Source organism: Haemorhous mexicanus, chromosome 1 (assembly GCF_027477595.1).
Source record: "Haemorhous mexicanus isolate bHaeMex1 chromosome 1, bHaeMex1.pri, whole genome shotgun sequence".
Lineage (NCBI taxonomy): Eukaryota > Metazoa > Chordata > Aves > Passeriformes > Fringillidae > Haemorhous > Haemorhous mexicanus.
Genome location: NC_082341.1, coordinates 140,643,570 through 140,663,750, shown reverse-complemented (window position 1 = coordinate 140,663,750; position 20,181 = coordinate 140,643,570). Strand labels below are relative to the sequence as shown.

General features: G+C 38.7%; 1 protein-coding gene across 2 annotated transcripts; it reads right to left on the bottom strand.

The window, feature by feature from the left end:
• Window positions 1–821: 821 nt before the first annotated feature.
• EBAG9 (estrogen receptor binding site associated antigen 9) lies at window positions 822–19,319 on the bottom strand. 2 transcript variants are annotated; one of them, XM_059865481.1, is made up of 8 exons: window positions 19,160–19,312; window positions 13,204–13,379; window positions 12,185–12,282; window positions 8,746–8,824; window positions 8,366–8,524; window positions 6,323–6,430; window positions 5,208–5,299; window positions 822–1,351 (listed from the first exon to the last, which is right to left on the bottom strand). In XM_059865481.1, exons 3-8 carry the CDS (start codon window positions 12,265–12,267, stop codon window positions 1,231–1,233), a joined length of 642 nt encoding a protein of 213 aa, XP_059721464.1. In that variant the 5' UTR covers window positions 12,268–12,282; window positions 13,204–13,379; window positions 19,160–19,312; the 3' UTR covers window positions 822–1,230. The 2 variants fall into 2 exon arrangements, with proteins under 2 accessions (XP_059721464.1, XP_059721454.1); XM_059865471.1 differs by lacking the exon at window positions 13,204–13,379 and having other exon boundaries at window positions 19,160–19,319.
• Between the last annotated feature and the right edge of the window lie 862 nt (window positions 19,320–20,181).

The following is a 20,181-nucleotide window of genomic DNA, read 5'->3' as shown; positions in this document are numbered from 1 at the left end:
ACACTTCCTGTGCTGTCCCTGACTGAAAATGAAACAAGTCTCATGTGCAAAATGTGCTGATGTCACTTACCTGTCATAAGGTAAGAAATCCATACAACCCACAAATCAAGGAGAACAGCACCCACACAACAGAACCTGGAAAAAGCATTCACTGAAGCACTGGGCTGGATGAAGCACATAGACCCCAACCCCCTCCCATCTACCTCTTTCCAGCAGACATTGAACTTTTTCATTAAAGCACTGTTGCCTTCTACTGCACATATACCATTCACACTTCACCAGGGGAATTAGAGAGTAAACACATACAGAAAGTGTGCAAAAAATGGAGTTTGAAAAGTGCTTGTAACTGAACTGCGAATTTTCCCACTAGCTTTATTAGCAGAAGACACAATTTTTCTTCTCATTTATGCTAGCTATGCAACGACTATAAGGTGTGAGGATTCCTATCTGTAGAAAGTATAAGAATTTCTGCTAGAAATACAAATTTACCAATACAAGTAAATTACTAAAATGCTCCCTTACATTCACATCAACCCTTTTTTAGGCTGCATCACTCCTGTGTAGTGATGCCACTGCTGGCAGTCAATGCAGTGTCAAGTGTAAATGGGAGCATAGGAAGCTGCAAGTGACAAAGTGACAAGAAATCCACTTTCAGTGTTCAGCTGCATAACCCACCAGGAGCACATTTTGAGTTGCAGGGCATCCATAATAAGTTATTTTCTTCTACACAGTATGATCTCCCATGGAGAACTTTCAAATGTTCACAAATACTTTCATAAAAGAGCAAAAGCAGACTTTTTTATCAGGCAGGAAACAAAAGGTTCTTTAAAACTGTTTAATTACATGTTTCAGGTAAGCACAGACAATACAGGTAGATATCCCACCACTCAATATTTACAATCTTTTCTCGAGGCTTGAGCTGTTCATTTAGAGTGTTTTTCAATCAACATCCTTGTCAATCACTTGCTGCAAAGAAGGGTGCTGAAAAAGAACTATTGCAGGAAACATTCCATCAAGGCATGATTTTCTGTGGGGCTTTTCTTCTTTAAGAACTACATACTAGTAGTTCAAGATATTTTGGGAAAATGCTGGCTTCAAAGATGACCTGAAGAATGCACTGAAACCAAGCAGTGTGTTGAAGTCCTATAAATAGTTAAATCAATACCAATATGTATCTTGTGGAGCTGAAATCCTTTTTTCACTGGCACTGCCATTGCTGTGTGGCTTCTGTTAGGACAGTTTTACACCAATTTTGTTTTGTTCCTTTTTCATTAGCCTTTGTGCCTCTTTCTCCATTTTCTTTCGCTGTTGTTCTGCTGCTCTTTTTTCCCTTTCTGCTATCTTCTGTTGTCTGTAATTAAAGAAAACATGACTTGCTAAATAACACACACTCAATTTTCAGCATGGTCATACCTTAAGTTCCTGTCAATACATAGGTTATTATAACTAATAAAAACAGAGCATCAGTCTATTGTCATTAGGCTCAGAACAGCTCTTCTTTTACTGTGCTGAAGTCCTTTTTTCAGATTAATCTAGAATTGTAGAATATTCTGAGTTGGAACCACAAGGATCATCGAAGTCCAGCTCCTGGCCTACACAGGACCATCCCCATGAATCACATCATATGCCTGAGAGTGTTGTTCAAACAATTCAGGCAGGCTTGGTACAATTAACACTTCCCTGATGAGCCTGTTCCAGTGATCACACTCCAGGTGAAGAACTTTTTCATAATATCCAACCCAATCCAATCTAGTTTTAGGCACTAATATTTGTTCAATCCAGCAATTTAAAAGCCACTAGCTTCTCAAAGATTCAGAGTAAATGAATCATTGAGAGTACAGGACAGTTGTAAGGCCTAGAGCAAAAACTAAACATCTATCTAATACTTTCAGCAGCAGTTCAAAAGTCTTGAGGTTTTGCTGGTTTAGGGATTTTTATGAGATTGTCACCCAATACTGTACATTCTACCTGATAGCTGACAGAGCTGTCAGTCTAGCAATATGCAGAATAATAATATTTGCCACATTACAGTGGCAGATTTTTGTGTTTCCCACGTATCTGAACCAATGTAGAAGGGAAGAAGCACTGTGCCTCTTCACCAGCCAATATACAGAGACAGTAAAATTCCAAAAAGCCACATGTTGTTAATGCTGCTGTTCACGTGCAGTTCTGAAGGGAGAATTGTGGCAGCTCCTGTTTCTTTCTCCAGGATGACCCCCAGGACATGGAGGTCCTGCGCACAGCAGTGGTTCCACACCCTCTACAGTCTAGGAAGCTACACTCAGTTCTGCCCAGAGACAGACCTTCACCTTGCCTCAGACACAGCAACTGGCCAAGAAAAATATAAACAACTAGCTGTTATAAACTAAAAATGTGTGAGCTGAACTGCTTCCACTGGGATAAAAACTTTGTTGGTAATATAAAGTCTGAAGCTGTAGATAGGTATCTAAAATCTGCAGAGGAAACTAAGTTCTAACTAACTCAAGTTAACTGAAAATGCAGTTTGTCATCCACTACACCAATTCACCACTGACTGGAAAATTTCAGTGTATCCCAGCCTAGAACCTGTGGAAAATGGGGAAAAAAGAGACTACAGGAACTTCTCAGGTTCGGATAGCCTACTCTTCAGCATTTTCTGCATGCCTTAATTCCAGGAAGAATTTGACTTACTCTATGTGGTCATTTCAACTGTTATGCTTATACATAAACTCACCAGAGAGGCCACAGGATAGAGTCTTCACTGCTAATTAGCAGGACACAGCCCACTTCTGCATAACTGATCAGTACTCCATTACTATACAAAAATTCTGGTCTTACTGAGCACCCACAGGCACCAGACACAGCAGGTTAAGGGACACCCTTACTTTTTCTGCACACTCATTTCATTCTCCAAAAGCACCACTGGAATACAGTCAGCATTAACATGCTGGAACATTAGAGGACTGTCCTCTATTTGGCAGTCTGAAATATTATATACAACCTTCTTTCAAGTGTTACACTTACCACCAGAGCGGCCACAGGATCTTCAGATCATTTTGCAGATCAAGATGCAGACTTCTAGCATTAAGAAGAGACTCCATAGCACTTCCTTACTACACTCTGTTGAAAACAGAGTCAGGCCTGACTAGCACTATGCTTAAGTTTTATGTTAAATTTCAGATGTTAAAGACACCAGTGATGTCTACTGCAAAAGAAACTAAACCCAGTTGGGATTTTTTTATCAATGTTGCTAAAAATCAGCGAGGACTTGACTCATTTACAGATAAACATTGTTTTTTCTGTGTCATGAATAAAACAAAGGTTTTACTTCACCCAGCTGGGATGCAGCTTACATAATGACCAGCTGTATAGAGGTAGCCAGCCATAGCTGGACAAGTGGTAAGCCATAAACATCTGGAGTTCTAATCATGCTTTATCTGCTGGAAATATTTAGACACACATCCTATCTATAACAACTGCAGTTTGATACTTTTAAGTGAGGCCAAAAAGAAATTCTATGAGAAGTACCCATTTGAGTTGAACCCTTTCAACAGTAAAGATGGTAGGCTGAAATCTTTAGGATAGGTTCAACCTATCATGACACTTTGAAAAATTGCAGCTTTTGGGAAACCCCACTGCTATCATCATGTAAAAGATCGTTCTTCCTAAGTATTCTAGAGCATGAACCTGACAGTTGGCAAACAATATAACTTTGCCCATCCTGGAAATATTCACTGCACAAATTTTATACTCCAAGAGTAAACTGGCATATACACACACCAGGTAATTTTTAATAGCTAATTAATGTCTGACAACCCATCCATAATGGAATGTGGCAAGAGTTAAGTAAATACAATGCAGCCTTTGCAGTAGCAAAAGTAGCTGTTTCATTTCTCCATAAAAAAACAAACAAACAAAAAAAGAGTATTTTCATTGTCTTTCATTTAAGTCTCAGCAGACTGCACCCTAGCTATTAAAGATCTTACTGAGTCTATTGATATTCTTTACAGGAAAAAGTATTATCTGTGGAACCAAAACAGCCCAAAAGCACATCTTTCATATCACAAAGATTGTACTTCAGTACAAAATCTGAAACAGTAACGAAGTTTAAAAAAAAAAGGAAAAAAAAAAAGGAAAAAAAAAAAAAGACAAGCAAGGTATTGAAGAGAATGTACACATAGATATCAGATAAAGTTTACAAAAATATTTGCATTACAACCCTATTCTCACCCGTTAAGCTGCTGCAAAGCAAGGCTGACAGAGATAATAAATTCAATAAATTCTAATTATGATTAGCGCATTGAAAATGAGCTGGTAACTTCCCTCTTGTCTTATTCTACAGATTGAAAATGTAAATTTTTCAAAACATTAAAATAAATACTTGATCAGATTCTTCTTTTCTTTTCCCCACAATACCTACTTTCCTTAGAATTATTTTTGACTGTATCATGTCTTTATTTCATATTATCACTAGTGGACCACGGAAACCATGTGCTTCTCATTAAGTGAGTAGAATTACAACAGCCTAGGAAGCTAAACCTATCTGAGGCTGGTTACCTGATGATGTAGCAAACAATATAGTTTGCTACAACTGTAAGTCACTACCAGTTCAAATCATTCCATAGGATTAACTTAAACTTAACTTGCATCTCTTTACTCTCCATACCCCTTAAGGGAAAGGAAAAAAGAACACAAAGTGAACAGCTAAAGTATTCACGCTAACTTTGTGCAAGACTTTGATTTTACATTCAGCCTTATCAGCTAGTTTAGTTAAATTAGAAAAGCCTAGCTCCTACAGGGATTCCAAGAACATACTTATCACTTCACCTTCTACCCTGAACTATTTTACCTTAAGCACATGGTTGTGATACTTTTTATGAGGACATCAAGTGGCATTTTACCTAATCAAGTAATATGATCAGAACATAATAAATTGTTGGGATTGGTGGGGCGCCGGTTTTTTAGCACCTGCATTTGTCTATGTTAATGTGCTGTTCCAGTGTTCCAGTGATTTTCAAATGTCCTCTACTATCTCATTTATTAAACTAATTAGATCCAAAACGTCTTCCAGCGAGTACCAGTTACACAGAGATTAGATGCATGAAAATAATTTGTCTTAAGAGGTGTTTAACAACAGCTCTTGGCACTTACCAGAAAGGCGTCAAATAAACAAATGTGATTCTTTTACATGTAAAACCTTAACATAGTGTTACATTAATTTCAGTTACCTGAGAACTTCTTCTGCCTGCCAAGCAGCATCTTCCTCTTCTTCCCAGGCATTTGTATTTTCTTGCCAAGTATCCAGGTCTCCCAGTTCAGGCTGAAACAAAAGAGAAGTTCTAAGCACATGGAAAAATTAGATAAAACACTGGTGTGTGATGGCCAGAGTGGTTCCTGAATGACAGCAAAGTTTCCTTAACATTTATTTTTAACCTTAATGCTTCAGACTTACAGAAATATTTGAGGTATGGCAGTGCTTCTCATCTTACTGTCCATGCATTTTTTTCCTGCTATAATACAGAGTTTTTTCATTTGTCAAAGGGTTTTTTGGACAAAGACAGGAAGGAAGTAGCAGAGTGCATTTTTAGCAAGAGGAAGATAGATTGAGCAGATTATATGAGTAGATAGTGTAAAAGATTTCTGGCAGTTGCATGGACAAACCAACACGTACATACACTTGGTTTTATGTCCGGTATCAGTTGAGTGACACTTTTACTCACTAAAAGTCCTTTCCTGAACTATTTTCATAAAGGACAGTGCAAGGAGGTGGTATGACCATTCTGTACTGCTTCCTGCCTTGTACCCTTTTGTGCACAATGTTTATCAAAAGAGAAGTACTGTTAAAAAAGGCAAAGGGCAAGGGAGGGAGAGCATCTCCTGCTAACTGGCCAGGCTGTTAGGCAACTAGACAATTTTTTCAAAGGCTAAGGAGTAAAAATTAGGAGACTGCTACATTACAATCCCTACACAAAAAGGAAGGGAGAAGCAGAAGGTTAAAAATGGATCCAAAACAATAAAGCAAAGGTAACTTAGAGGCTTTCAAAAAGCCTTCTACTCTTTTGTTAATAACTTACTGTGTAAAAGCCAAAACTTACAGTTCATTGCTTTAGCAGATTTGCAAGCCTGGAAGTATATGGAAGCTTTTTACCTTTTTATCACTGATCTGTCAAGTTTCTCAGCAGAACATATTGGACTACTTCATTCTTCACTCAATTTTAAAACAATTTACATCCCCAACTATTCCAATTACTTCCCACAATGCACACTTTAGGCAGACTATTCCTTCCCCTAGAGAATATAATTTAATTGACAAATACAAGATCGAAACTTAAAGCATACTTACAGATTGGTGAATAAAAGGAATATCTTGTGTAGCTGCTAATCTGCTAGAGAATCCTGTGTTTCCCTCTGGAATCCCAAAATTTAAAGGCTCTCGTTTTTTAATAACTATCTGAAAATATTCAAAAAAAGGAACAAAAAAGTGGTAGATTAGAGCACTGCAAAGATTCCTTGGTGATTACGTAACTCTGTGCCCATGAAGGTTCAGCTACACAACACCTCACTGTGTCTTAAACCTGGCCAGGTTCTTAAAGCTGCACAGCCAAATGAACTTGTAAGTGAAAGATAAATGCAAAAGACAAGAACTCCTCCTCCCCCCACTGGCGTTTTCTTTAGTCGCATAGAAACCTGTGACTGTATAAAGACAGAGAATGGGCACAAAGAATCAAAAATCAATCAGCCATATCTCCCAGTACTCATAAAAGCTACCAATTATGTGATATACTGCTTGGAGAAATCCTGCTTCTGTGACAGGTCACTTTAAGGTACTACTTTTGAGGACAGTGCTGTTTGCACAGCTGTTCTGCACTGTAATGTCAGCTCTCTCAACTACTCCAATATCTGTGCAGTTCCAATTGCTGCAAATTCTCTGTCAACATTAACTAGTAAAGCTCTGTACTGGTTTGGCTGAAAAGCAGTGCTTTTCCCAAAAGAGTTGCCAAGTTCACATATCCTTCTCACTTGTCTTGATCTCAAGTCACAAATTTTGTTTAGCCTACTTCGAGCCTCTTCTGCTTCCCAACAAGGCAGATCCACAGTTTCACTGCCTGTATACTTGTGCTAATCCAAGAAAGGAAACAGGATTAGATAATCTTATTGAGCAATGACAGACTTATTTGACTGAGTTCTATTTCCAAACAGATCGGTATAGATGAGTGACAACATGAGTCGATTGTACCTCAGATCTCAATATAAATTCAGGGTTTATATTGAGACATTCAGTGGAAATAAACTCAAATTCATTCTGAATGGTGTTAATTTGGCCAAGTTAACAGGGATGTTCTTTACAGTGCCTGCAGTCATCCCTAGAGATATATTTAATATAAACCCAGTGTTCAGCATAGACTCTCTCCCAGTTTTGTTCTGAACCTGAAGCTTATTCTATGAGGCAAAAAATGTCAGTAGATATAAAGAAGAAATCTACCTCTCCCTAGCTCTCTTCTACTCTTCAGATTTTGGGAGACCAAAATCCTTAGAAGAATTCAGTCCACAGGACACTGCAGATTCTGAACGTACAGAAACCTGACACTAGTATCACCTCCAGTTCATAGGACCACAGGAAGATTCAGGTTTGAAGGGGCCTCAGGAGGTTTGTAACCCAATCTCCTCCTCAAACCACTGTCACTCTAAGGCTGATGAAAGTACTTAGGGCTTATCCACGTGGGGCTTAAAAACTTCCAGAGATGGAGGCTGCACAACTTCTCTGGTAACCTGTTCCAGTACTTGAGAGGTTTTTCCAATTGACTCAAAGACCTGCAAGAACCCAGCTGAAAGATTCACAAATAGAAATAAAACCTGCAATCACCAGATTTTAATCAGCATTTATTTACGACTTTGATGCTCCTGTAGAGATGCCCTCCTGTCTTGTCTCCACAGTTAAAATGGATATTTGAAGAACAAGCTATTTTGAAATATCAGTTCCCTAATTCCCTATTCCTCCCCAATACAACTTGGTGAAACAATTAACCATTGTTTTTTGAAACAGCAGGGCTGCTCCCTCAGACTTCAATAGAGCAAGACATGGAATGTCTTTGCTCAAATAAGGATATGTGCACAAATGACTAGAGGGTTCTCACATTATACTTCCAAGAACTTTTTGGGTATGAAACTATTCATAAGTTTCCAATAACATGAAGATTAAATATGTAAACATGTGATAGCATCACAATTGTTAAGATCTCAAAGGTCTTAACATTAAACATGATAAACTACACACCAACATCTATTCTCATTTACCAGTAGCACCTTCTGTAAGTTGCCAATTTACTTGCTTTTATTTTAAAGAAGGAAAACCCTACATAAGTATAGTTGAAAATGTAATACTTACTTTTTGAGTTTTTCTTATAGTTGGTGCCATATCTTTGAAATAATCAGGTTCCATTTGTTCCAAAGAATTTTGCTGAGCAGCCACATTACCATTGCCACCTTCAATCTTCACACTTGTAGGTGCATCTTCATCCCATGAAGACCAGTCTTCTACTTCAGGCTGAATATAAGAATATGGTACAAATTAATATTATCTGCAAGTAAATCTTGTCTTTTTATAACTTGCTAAGTTATATACTTAATACTGTATCACATATTATTATTTCTTTCACATATATCACATTATATGATCTGTTTCTTGGATATATACCAATTCAATACTGTAGGACTTCTATAATCACCCTGTTAAGGGATTAAGTCACCTACCACTTTAACAATTACCTGCTTAGGAACAGATGAATAATCCACTGTGGTTGGCAAAGTTATTTGGTCTCCACTTAACTTTCGCCCTCTTCCAGACCTGAAAAAAAAATGCAGGATTCCTCCAAGCTCTGAAAACATGAGCACTAAGTTTAAAAAAAACAAAAAAGCAAGTCTGAGAACAGCACTACTGAAAATAGTCATGGCTAAAACATTCAGTGCTTTAATTACCTTTGTATTAACTACTGTCACTAAAAGTCTGCTAAGCAAAGGAATTTCATCATAAACTGAAAATTGTGTTCACAAGAATATCAAAGTACAATTTACTTTTCCAACTGCAGTGAAATAGAGGAGAAATACTTCTGAGAAATATGAAAATGGGCTAACTCACCTGCATAATTCAGTCACAATTTTTAGACTGTTGGTGCTTATGAAGCAAACACTAGCAATCTAAATTTGTGAAAGAACTATTTCTATGGTAAAATGAGAAATTTTTCTATTTGTCTTAAATTTTAAGTAGTGTCTAAGAAAGAGGTAATACAAGATTATGCAAGGTAATAGCTTTAATTCAATTCATGCTTCTACTTAAAAAATACTGTTTCAATGCATTTCAGCAACCATATAAAATAAATTTCATTGAAAACAACACTAATGCATTGCAAATAAACCATCTGGATATCTACTTCATGACGTAAAAAGATCAGAATAATTAAAATATCCTTAGCTGACATTCACTATATTTTAACCTACCAACACAAAAAACTATATTTTAACTTACCAACACAACAGAACGCAATTCAGACTCACACTTATGTTTTCCAAAAAGAGTGTAAGCTCCTACAGCAAAGTAGTCATGTAACTGACCTTATGTAGCTTGGAAAATTGAATGGGTTTTTCTTATTACTGATGAGAATAAACTGGGAAACTTCAATTTCTAGTTTCTATCCATTAATTTTAGTATTAGAGAACATACTACCAACTGACTAGCTGAATTGCTTGTAATATGACCTCTACTGTGTGCTGGTGAGTGACTAGATATATTTTTTCTACTCCAGACCAATATTCCTCCTTAGACAAGGTCAGGTGCTATAATCAAATTTTCAAGTTTTATATAATTAACTCTACTCCCTTTATAAACTGTTCCTTCAAGTTTGAAAAGCAACAGATTTTAGGGGTAAAGGAAGGTGAAAACACTGTTCCCTCAAACACATTAGAGACTTCTGGTTGACAAGATTTACTTGACATCTCTAAAGGAAATCCAAGCTTGGAAACATCCTCCTTCAGACCCCTACAACATACACATCCTTAATATTATTTACATTTAATACTATTACAAGCCATCACTTCTGCACTGACTTTCTCTATATGATCTATGAGACAAGCAAGGGGCTTGTAACAAACATTAATCAAGTCAAAATGGTTACAGTAACAGGGCTGGAGGTAGGAGGAAAGAGCTTTTGTCACACAACATCAGAAAGGATATAGTATACAGAGCAGCACCAAGGAAGGCTACAGATCTCCACTTCCTCTAGGAAGGGAACAAAATGCTTATAGGAACAGCTGCTCCAAAGCCACCATTAGATACTGATCACTGCTCTGAATGCCAAATGCCTCAAGAATTACTGGATTTGTTTCTCCTTACTAATAAGTAGTATTCAGATTTCTCAGTTGGAGATAATTAGAGATTTTAAATGGAAGGAAGTTTCACCTCTTCTCATACTTACACATTTTATTTCCTGAAAACTAGATTCAGGCAGTCTGTTGTTTATCAAGAAGAGATTTAACTAAAGAAAGGACTAGTACTATATGTAAGCTCTATACCTAGAAAGTAGCACAATCTCTACAGGCACTAGTTCAAATGAAAACCTAATGTAAACTATGTAAGTAAAACTAAGCAAGTACTAGCTCATATCCATTGAATTAAAATGCACGTTTAATTAAATTACATTTGCTGATAATTAGGCATAGTTATATCGAGAGGTGCATTACAGGAAAACAAAATTTATCAAACTATACTTTGCAGATGACAGCGAACAGAAGAAACATCTGTAGTTAGTGGTCTGAATTAATGTGATCCAGTGACTTGCTTATGTGAAAGACTTAATTTTCATTTCTTCAGCTAATTGTTATTAAGCAAATAAAGGGTTTTTTATTTAAAGTACTCTGAAACAGTTTCTCAGCTGTTCATTTCAAGATATGTCATTTAGAAGTTGGAAAAAGAATGAAAATACTGTCACTACACTTAGAAAACAATTATCTGCTTATAAAAAATATAATTAGAGAAATGAAGGATCCACATAGTACAGAAGTTATGATCAACTCAGTGTTTTGACTTCTTTCAGAACTTGAACAGCAAGTATTCTTAATTTAATTTGGAATTCAAATCACAGAACTAAAGCTGACATCTATATAATTGTATGCAGCATTAAAATGTATCTTTTTAAGGCTTCACTAGATCTGTAAGTGAATTTACCAAGAACTCGAGATCTTCCTCTTATTTTTGGAATAAGTAAAGGTGAAGAAGAAATAAATAGCTATTTTGTGTCTATCATATATTCTGCATACACTTTAATCCTCATTGGGAAAGTAGCTGTCATCATACAAAAAAAGATAATACATTTCTCTAGATTGGTATTTGTTTATGTAAACAACATGCTGCAAAAGTGGCAGGAAGCACAGTAGTTCATATGACAGCACACTGCCAAGAAGTGCCTCAGGTACTCTACTACTGTATCACTGAACTCGACTACTCCACGTTCTCTTGAGGGTTTTTAGATTGCTTCAAAGTACTACAGTGCAGCATTCATGAGTCTACAGCTCAAAAGAACACCACATATGACTTAGAAGAGTGTTAAAAAGAAACCATTCTTCATCATTAAAAAGAAAAAAAAAAAGCCGTTTCCTTGAACTTCAATCACTGTCCTCCAAACTTCTGAAAGAATCTTCAATAGGCAGAAGAATCTGAAGTCTCAGGCAACTGTTTTTGACAAACAGAATGAGAATTGCCTACATTTGTAATTACAGCCTACTGACTGATGACAGAGTGGATGCTCCCATTAACTGAATCTCTTAAAACACAAAGTATCACTTGCTAAGTATTTTTCAAAAGTGCGCAACACAGCTTTTCTTCAAGTTTGACATGGAATAGTTTCAAAAGACATTTTAAAACCCTCTTTACAAAACAGGGTTTTAAATACCTGTTTACAAAACCTCATTCAGCTACCATACAACAAAATACACTCAAAAATACACTACACAGACTTTTGGAACTCTGAACAAATAGCAAATTAAAGAATCCATTTGATTTAGTTTTCATCTGTTTTGATTGTTTTGCAATTAGTAAAATCAGAACTGGTAAAAGTGGTGGCTGGGTGCTGGGGGAAGGCAGAAGTGAAAGAACCTGTAACTGAAAAATTAAAAAAAAAAAAAAAGGTAACCAAATTAAATAAGAATTGTTTACCTGCATATTAACTTTTTAATGAAAGAAAGCACTGCTGCCAGGCAAGTACAGACTTTAAAGAGTCGAAACTGTGTAATGGCCATGGTAAGGAACCCTTCCTGCAAAAGAAAAAAGTTAGATGCAGAGGATTATACAACTTTATACAGTACTTAAAGCCAATTGCTTTAGTTGCTACTAAGCTAGGAGCAGTCAGGTGAAACTGTATTAATGCAAGGAAAGAGAGCAGTTACCTGGAGCAAAGATGCTAAGTGCCTACTATCAGGATATTTCACTGATGTAAGTAATACAAGTATCTAATATAGGACCTTTAAAGAAACAGCACAAATCACAGGTAAAGCCAAAGCTGAAGACACTCTTAAAGGGGAAGCGTAGGCAACCATCTGCAGTGCCTGTGCAGCTGATCTGTTTCAGACACTACCAGTGGAACTGAACACTGGCAGTGCAAAACAGAGTACTCATCAGAGAGAAGCTCTTGCTTGCTTGAGCATATCATGCATATACAAATTATAGATTTAGTCATTAAGTGAAACTCAAAAATTAGCTGTTTAAATTTACCTTCCATTTTGATGGAAATGTATGATGAGGACACTGCTTATTTTAGAACTAGTCTCACTGAAAAATCATCATCGAAAAAAGAGTTTTCATCCTGTGTGAACTACTGCACCAGCTCACCCACAGAGCTACTGATATTTCTCTGCCTGACTGGATCATGACAGCAAACACAGAAAAGAAAAAATTCATCTTTGGTTGAAGCTACTCCTGTTTATAGCTACTTTTTCAGTGACGATTTGATAATCTAGAGAATTTATATTTATCACATCACATCATTCCAACAGACTGACTCTGAATAGCCACAGACTGACTCTGACTCAGAAAAATCTGCTGGAATTCAAGGATCCCTTTTCTGTCCTACAGGTGAACAGTTCAGAGTAAAGAATAAGAGGTTAGGATTCAGAAATAGCTTTGCATTATCAACATCTACATTTGTAACAACATATTCTGTTGCAAGTTTAACATACCTTCTGGTGAGAAGAGAAGGCAGCCCTGTGACATTTTCCTCAGGCCATGAGTATTCCATGGAAGGACAGCTTGATTTCAAATATGCTATGGCATTTAAATCACTTTTTATATTCCAGGCTTTAAGTTAGGAAGAGTCAGGAAGGTGGATCATTAGGTAGGCTGCTCCAATACTGTCCTGAAGATTTTATTAAAAAGGTACACAATGGGATTTGTGAGCTTCACGGAGCATAGATGTATTTTTATTGGTGCTCATTTGTTAGATAACGTAACTACTATTAAACACTGTAGTAATATAGTACTGGAAAGAGTGCTTTACATGTAGATCAGGACAGGACTTTCTGCTACTGAAAAATCATACAGGAGCTGATAAACAGACCCTTTTACTACAAAATGGAAGGCTTAAGTTAGCAGTAACCACCAAATTACAGACTGCACTACTGAGCTGCAGCTCAGGAGAAGAGGCAACACGTGTCCTATGAAGCCTTACTTCAATATTTGAGTTATTGTATTTCATTTCATGGGAGACTTAAAAATGTACAGAACTTCATACAAGGTTGGACTGGCTCTTTATCTAACAGAATTAGAAAGCAGTCAGTTCCCACAAAGAAGCAAGAAGAGACTTTGTCCAACATATTTAGCTGTTAGTTTAAAAGACTGGACCATAATTTCATATTATGCTCAAGCACTTCCTTACCTTTTAGAATGAGCAATGTTAACAATATGTAGATTACAGAAGAATGCATCAGTCAAGAATTTGAATGATTAGGAAATAATGGAAGTTAGTGAAAGAAGAGTGAACACTAATAAGATGGAAAGTTCTCTATCCTAAAGGTAGAAATTATTGCAAACTAACACTGAATTGGTGAAAGAAAATGTTATTTTTAGGAAAGGCAGCTAGAAGTTACCTGCCTGGGATGTGAGGCATGAAGAGCATGTGACCTGCTGAAATTATTATAAAGGTATATCTTTTCTGAAAGAAAGCCTGTTTAGAAGCTCATTCCACTCTACCAGAATTCACTTTTATCAGCTTGGGGGGCAGGCGGGAAGGAGCAGAACAGTACTCAATATTAGCAAGAGTAAAGCCCTTTTCCCTCATTCAGGCTATCTAACTGCTACACTAGACAGTACAGACAGACTCTAAATTTTAAAAACTCCAAACTACTGACTGAGAAGGTTGTTTTAGGAAGCCACCAAAAACTTTATTTATGCCTAAAGTCAAGGAACTAGGAAGATTACTAAAACTAGAAAACTAAAACTAAAACAAAAAACTAAAACCAGAACAATGCTCAAGTGTGTCAGTTACCAATACATATAAGCGTACATATAAATGAGTCCTGTTTTCAACTCACCATTTTTTCATATATCGAATTGTATACTGTATTGAGTTTTCAATACAAAGTTAAACAATGGAAAAAAAGCATAATCCACAAGAACTCTGGCTTGCAGAGTCAGTGGACTTGTGAAGTCCACAAGAACTAATCACCAAAAGTTAATCCATTTCCCAGGTCATTCCCATATAAGAGTGACTATATTTCCAGTATCACCAGTATGCCCATTTGACAGAGTTCAACAGCTATTATTATGGCCATGACAATCAGATAACTTGCACCTCTCCACTTTCCATGTGTCAGGCAAAGACTTCAGAGTTACAATGAGACATATGGCCAGTTAACATATTTGTGATAGAGCTGCATTTCATTTCAGCTGAACTAGAACTAGGCCCTTCAAAGGCTGGACTTGATGACTTTGGAGGTCTCTTCCAACCTTAGTGACTCTATGATTTAAGATAGTAAGTACTGTTTTACCCACCTCTTTTCTGAGCATCGATTGCAGTCTTCCCAGTTAAGCTCCCTACACTATAAACTGTCAGATGCACAATCAGAGTTTGGTCAACAATATGCTATCAGCCAGTCATAGCAGTGTTAAAAATCATTTACCTTTAAAAAGAACTTTCCTCAATGTACCTGCTTTTTACACTGCTATGTATGATATGATGCCATATATATGTATTTATTTAATTAATATTATTTTTTATAAATTAATTTAAAACATAATCATGAACCAATTATTGTCTCAAGGAAGGGAGAAGTCAAGCATTTTTCCCTTTGTCTGAAACAGCCCTTGAAAGGTGAGCATTGTTGCTCTAAGAACAGCACTACCTGAAAAGTTAAAGGTTTGCTAAAGGTTTTGAGTTTTGTTTGGTGCCTTTTGGGGTTGGGTTCTTTTGTGCTTGGGAGTTTTTTAACGATAATTAAATTTCTCAAGGTAAACCATTTTATAATGGGAAGTAGTTGTACAAATGCAGATGTACACAGAACCCAAACTTTCCTCAGTTCACTGAAAACTAAATTCTCACGATACCATTATACTAAACTGAAGTGAAACAACTTTTTCATCCTTTTCTTGTCCATCTTTCTCAGACACTGGAAAGAAGCACAGCCATGTACCTTTTTTTTCTCCTGGGAAAAATACTGAACAGTGTAATGCTAAATGGCAGGCCACAACAGTCTTTCTTTTCTTAAGCCTTTCCTTGATAAACAATCCCAAAAGGAACCACGACTTTATCAGCAGTCACTTATTACACAGGCTGACAGAGATGTAATGCAAAGTTGCAGTGCTACATCAAGAATCCTAAAACATTTCTTAACAGATAGAGGCAAATGTGAAATACTGGACTAAAATTCAGAAAATCTGGTATGGGTTGTCTGCCAGCCTGACACATCCTTCTTTGTATCACACCTCATGCCTCAGCTTTCCATTTACAAAACAGGATAGATTTCCTTCTCCCACTACTGGAATTGCTTTGTTACATTTATGAGACTCAGGGTCAATTGAACTTTCATTACAACAGATACAAACAAGCAAATAAATCAAGACATGAATCTTAATCAATTTAATACTTGTGGTCAACTCAGCAATTCTGTAACAGGCACCAAATTTAGCTGGAGTTTGACTTGTGCATCTCATACAGTCTTTGACTAGTAAAAAGTCACAGGTGTTCACATGGAACATGAGCCCAGAAAGGACTAAAAGACAACAGCCATGAGATGTTATACACTTTAGAACCAAGTCAGAAGAATGAGGAAACTCAAACACTATAGGGACCCATAAAGGAAATAGAATTAAGGGAGGCAAAGTTCAGAATTTTATTGAACATTTTTACTTTGCTTACAGCTTGCAACAGCAGCCTCATTAGAAACTCCTGGCACCTCTGACTTCACTGACAGCAGCCAGCATAGTCCACCCTCAGGTGGACTGGTTAATCAACTATGGTGCAATAAACAAGACTCTCACTGTTTATCACTGTACAATAAGCACACTGGCACCTGGAGAAACACTTCCTCTTTCATATCTAACTGCACATACAAATACCACTTAAACAGGATTTCTACAGACCCAATTAAAATAAAGTCACTCTGGGGCACTATAATTATTTCAGAAACTTGTTTCCTGCTAGTGAACTCATCTTTTACTGCCACATCAGCTTTCTTTCACATCAGCTCACTTGTAACTCTGGAATGTAAACACAAACACACCTTGGAATCAGTGATTTTAGCCCACATTAAACACAACTAGATAAATAACCAGACGATGATGCTTAAAATAACTTGGCTGAAACTGAAAGGCTCCCCTCCAATTTACATAAGGAGACACCAAAAACGCTTCAACCTCCTAAAGCAAAACAAGAAATTCATTTCCTAGTACTAAAGACTAACATGGCCTTGAGTGTTTACATTTATCAGCACCAAAAATCCATACTGGTTCAGTACTGCTTTTGTATTGTCACTAGAACAGCTGACAATACCCTAGCAAAGTCTCAGTAGTAAGGATAGAATTTCTTAAAAGGGGACCCTGTATGAAGTTCTGGTAGCATGGCCACATCAAAGATCAGAAGTAGGTTTACAGGGAGATGGAATTTTATTAAGATTAGTAGACAGAGAGAAAAAACCCCATTTTCAAGCACATAAACCCTCCTCCAAATCATGTATGTTACAAGATGTATAAAGACACTTTGAATTTTAAAAAAGACAATGCAATGATTCAAGAAGAGCTTTCAATCAGGTACTGAAAGACAAAGCCAGCACTTCCTGCATTTCAAAGACAGAACTGAGAGGTTCCACTGTCCTCCTCCTGGTTGATTTGTTTGGTCTCTTGGTTCTTTCATCACTTTACACAGAAACAATTTTGGGAACACATGTGTGGAGGGAAAAAATCCTGTCTTGACGACTGAGTTTGATAAATAGATACATTAAATGGCAGCATGACTGAACCCTAAAGCCATGCTAATATGGCATTAGGGAGAAGCAGAAAGGGAACATCAGGAGGCATCTCCTCCATCTAATTTTAGGTAAGTGATTGTGGGATGTTCGTAAAGGTACTGTAGTTTCAACACTAATGTTCCAACTTTCACTGCAAATACCCTAACTAGGCAGTTGAAGTAGCTGGGACAGAAAAGATCTCACTCACATTAATCATATGCAGAGTAAAGTCATGCAAGGCACTCAAATCCAGAAAGAGATACTATTGAAAGCTGCAGAAGATACCAAAAGTCAAGACAAAATGTCTGTCTCTCAAAATAAAGGCAGCAAAAGTTGGTGACTGCTGGCAATTCCTGAGTTATTTCTAGACACTAATACTCTGATATACAACATACAGAGTTTCAACCCTTTTTAAACATGTTACTCCCAGAGTCATAAAACTTCTGCAGTAATACCACCACATCTCACCCCTTCCTCTCCAAGAAACTGAATATAGCTACAGCCTCAGTAAAGTGAACTCCTGAAGCTTTCTGTCTTGAATGACAATAAATTCTACTCTTCAAGGCAATATTAGTTAAGATAGAAAGTTTATGTCTACCGAATGAACAATTATTCTTTGACAATTCCTTGCCTATATATGCCACTGTCTTGTGAAAACCAGCATACAGAACAGAGCTTGATGTAATGCAATCTTTTGAGACCACACTATAACTTCATTCACTTCATAACTTTGCAACAAGTCTTTCATGAAATGCACTAATTCATGTAACTCAATTCACAAAACTGAAGTTCTCAGACATAGAACCAGAGTTTAAGAGACCCCAGTTCTATTCCACTCCTTATCCGCCATCCTAGACCTAAGTTTTCTGTAACTACACGGAATGCCAGAGACAACAAATGAGCACACTCATTGTTACTACTTCAAAATCATCTTGCAATGCCTGTCTTGATGAGAACCAGCTATTTAAAAACAATGACACTACAACATGGCCTAAAGAAGTCTCTGCAGTGCACATGTGTATTTCCATAGAGCTATAAAGCAGCAAGATATGCCATTGTTCATTAGAGATGCAACTCAGGCACTTAAACTGTGAATTCATGACCAAAAAGCAGTGCCTCACCATTCTAATGACCAGCCGATTCTTGAATATTATTAGAGACAGCACTGAAGCCAAATAGTAGCACTTAATTTTTCTGTGAGCTGTTAGAGATTCTGAAGTATTTAAAAGCGTGCTAAGGAATTTTCACTCTATGTATTATTAAATTTGCTCGTCAGCGTAAACAGTAGGTAACCCCAAGCAATGCCGTCCCTCCACGAGTTCTGACAAGCCGCGTACCCTCGCCCTTTCCCACACGGCGCGAAGCCCCTCAGTTCCCAAACGCTGCCTGTCTACTGGTCCGCCACATCATCTTCTTCGCAACCCACGAGATCCCCCCGACTTCGCCCCGAAGAGGCCCCGACGGTCGGGCAGAGGCCGCGGGCCTGGCGCTCCCGGGCCGGCCAAGCAGCCCCGCCGCTGGGCGAAGGCCGCGAGGCCGGGGCGCCCCGAGCACAGGGCAGAGCGGGGCGGCGGCGCCGCTACGGGAGAACCGCGCGGGCAGCTCTGCCCCAGGAGGGAAGGCGCCGAGACCGAACCCCTGCCCAGCAAGGCGGAAGCGGCACTCGACAGCGTAGGAACCGACACTTCCCGCTCACCTGCCCCGGAGGGGAGGCCTCGCCAGGGGTCGCGGGGCTCCAGAGGCCGAGGCGGCCGCTCCCGCAGCCTGCGGCCGCCCCTCATCCAGAACCGGGCCCGCGCCGCTCCGCCGCCTCGCGCGCCGCCATCTCGGCCCCGTCACCCGGGAGACACGCCCGCCCCTTCCGGCCGCGCCGCCTCCCGTGCGCTCCGCTCCGGCAGCGCCGCTCGGGCCGCGGGCACCCGGGGCCGTCCGAGTGCCTGGGGCAGGGGCTGGGGCACGGCCGTGCCGGGCTGCCCGCGACCTGCCCCGTCCGCCTTCCTCCCGCCCCCACAGTGGCTGGGGGGTTCTGAGCCGGCTCTTTGGCCTTCCAGGGAACTGCGGGAAAAAGACGTTGGACTGCAACCGTGTCGGGTTGCTGCACACGTGGTAGTAAAGGTGTTCCTCTGTGGTCGAATGGATGCTGAGCTGTAAATTTGGATGTTACTAAAAAACAAACATTGCTTGAAGTCGCTTCTGACAGGTGCTACTCCAGTGTCCCAGGTTGTTCACCAGCTGCTTGTCCATTTTAATGGCTGGTTAAGTGATGTTAATGTAAAGGCATTCCAGAGCTCTGTGTAAACCTCCAGTTGTGGTAGGTGAGGTAAAGGGGATGTTTGTCTTTTTCTTCTATGGAAATCTAGTCAGTTCTAGAGCAGCGCTAATATAGCACTCCTCTCAACTCCAAGCTGTAGCTCTCAGTTCTTTGTGTGGTCTTTAAATATCTTCCAATAAAGACTTCCTGCCACGGGATTTACTCAGCTGCTGTGTTCCCTATGCGTGTCAGACAGTGAGGATGGATGAGGGATGATGGCTCTTGTGAGGAGGCACTGGTATCAGATAGAGTTCTGTCATTTCCCTTTTCCCATGCCCTTACAGACACCATAACTTCCACAACTCTTCATCAAGAAACAGGTCCCAAAAAGACAAGGAGCCAAACATGATCTATTTGACCATGGGGCAAGGACCCTGCAAACCAGGGCACGAGCAGGGTGATCGGGA

Bases quoted from the DNA above. Each gene is read 5' to 3' on its own strand.
- EBAG9 (XM_059865471.1), bottom strand. From the start codon at position 12,267: ATGGCCATTACACAGTTTCGACTCTTTAAAGTCTGTACTTGCCTGGCA. The intron at 5,300-6,322 runs GTAAGTATGCTT...CTTTTGTTTCAG, and splicing joins TTCCTTTTATTCACCAATCT to CCTGAACTGGGAGACCTGGA. The intron at 1,352-5,207 runs GTAACTGAAATT...CTTTAATTACAG, and splicing joins CAGGCAGAAGAAGTTCTCAG to ACAACAGAAGATAGCAGAAA.